Source organism: Penaeus monodon, chromosome 28 (assembly GCF_015228065.2).
Source record: "Penaeus monodon isolate SGIC_2016 chromosome 28, NSTDA_Pmon_1, whole genome shotgun sequence".
Classification (NCBI taxonomy): Eukaryota; Metazoa; Arthropoda; class Malacostraca; order Decapoda; family Penaeidae; genus Penaeus; species Penaeus monodon.
In genome coordinates, this window is record NC_051413.1 from 6,811,763 (window position 1) to 6,812,176 (window position 414).

The following is a 414-nucleotide window of genomic DNA, read 5'->3' on the forward strand; positions in this document are numbered from 1 at the left end:
TCCCTCAGCCACACTTACTCCCATTCCCATAACCATTCCCATTGACTGTCACCATCACCCTAATCCACACTCCCATTATGTCTCCCCGCTACTGTCTCGCAGTCTTTCTCTTTCTCTCCCATTCAGTCAATTTTTCAGTCTGTTTAAACTTAAAGTTACAGAAAGTCTTTTCAATTACAGCAAAATGTTACAGTTTGGGAGCTTGATAAGAAACCTTAATGCAAGGAGCGGTGCTTTGTTGGCCCTGAGATGTTTTCATGTATCTGCCACAGGACCTGTGACGCAGTTCCTTAAGGTAAGCAAGATGTAGGTCTTTTTTAACTTTATCTTGGGTAATTGACAGTAGGACTGGGCAAATATAGAGAAAAAAAAGGTCTTAAAGGAAATGATTCCAAAAGAAACTAACCCATTGCT

General features: G+C 40.8%; 1 protein-coding gene across 2 annotated transcripts in view; it reads left to right on the forward strand.

The window, feature by feature from the left end:
• The window catches only part of LOC119591333 (mycophenolic acid acyl-glucuronide esterase, mitochondrial-like), a 3,634-nt gene that overhangs the window by 463 nt on the left and 2,757 nt on the right, over nucleotides 1–414 (forward strand). For both annotated transcript variants that reach the window (XM_037940062.1, XM_037940064.1), the window contains exon 2: nucleotides 181–295. In XM_037940062.1, the coding sequence (XP_037795990.1) occupies nucleotides 185–295 (111 nt within the window). In that variant the 5' untranslated portion in view covers nucleotides 181–184. The remainder of the gene's footprint in view (nucleotides 1–180; nucleotides 296–414) is intronic.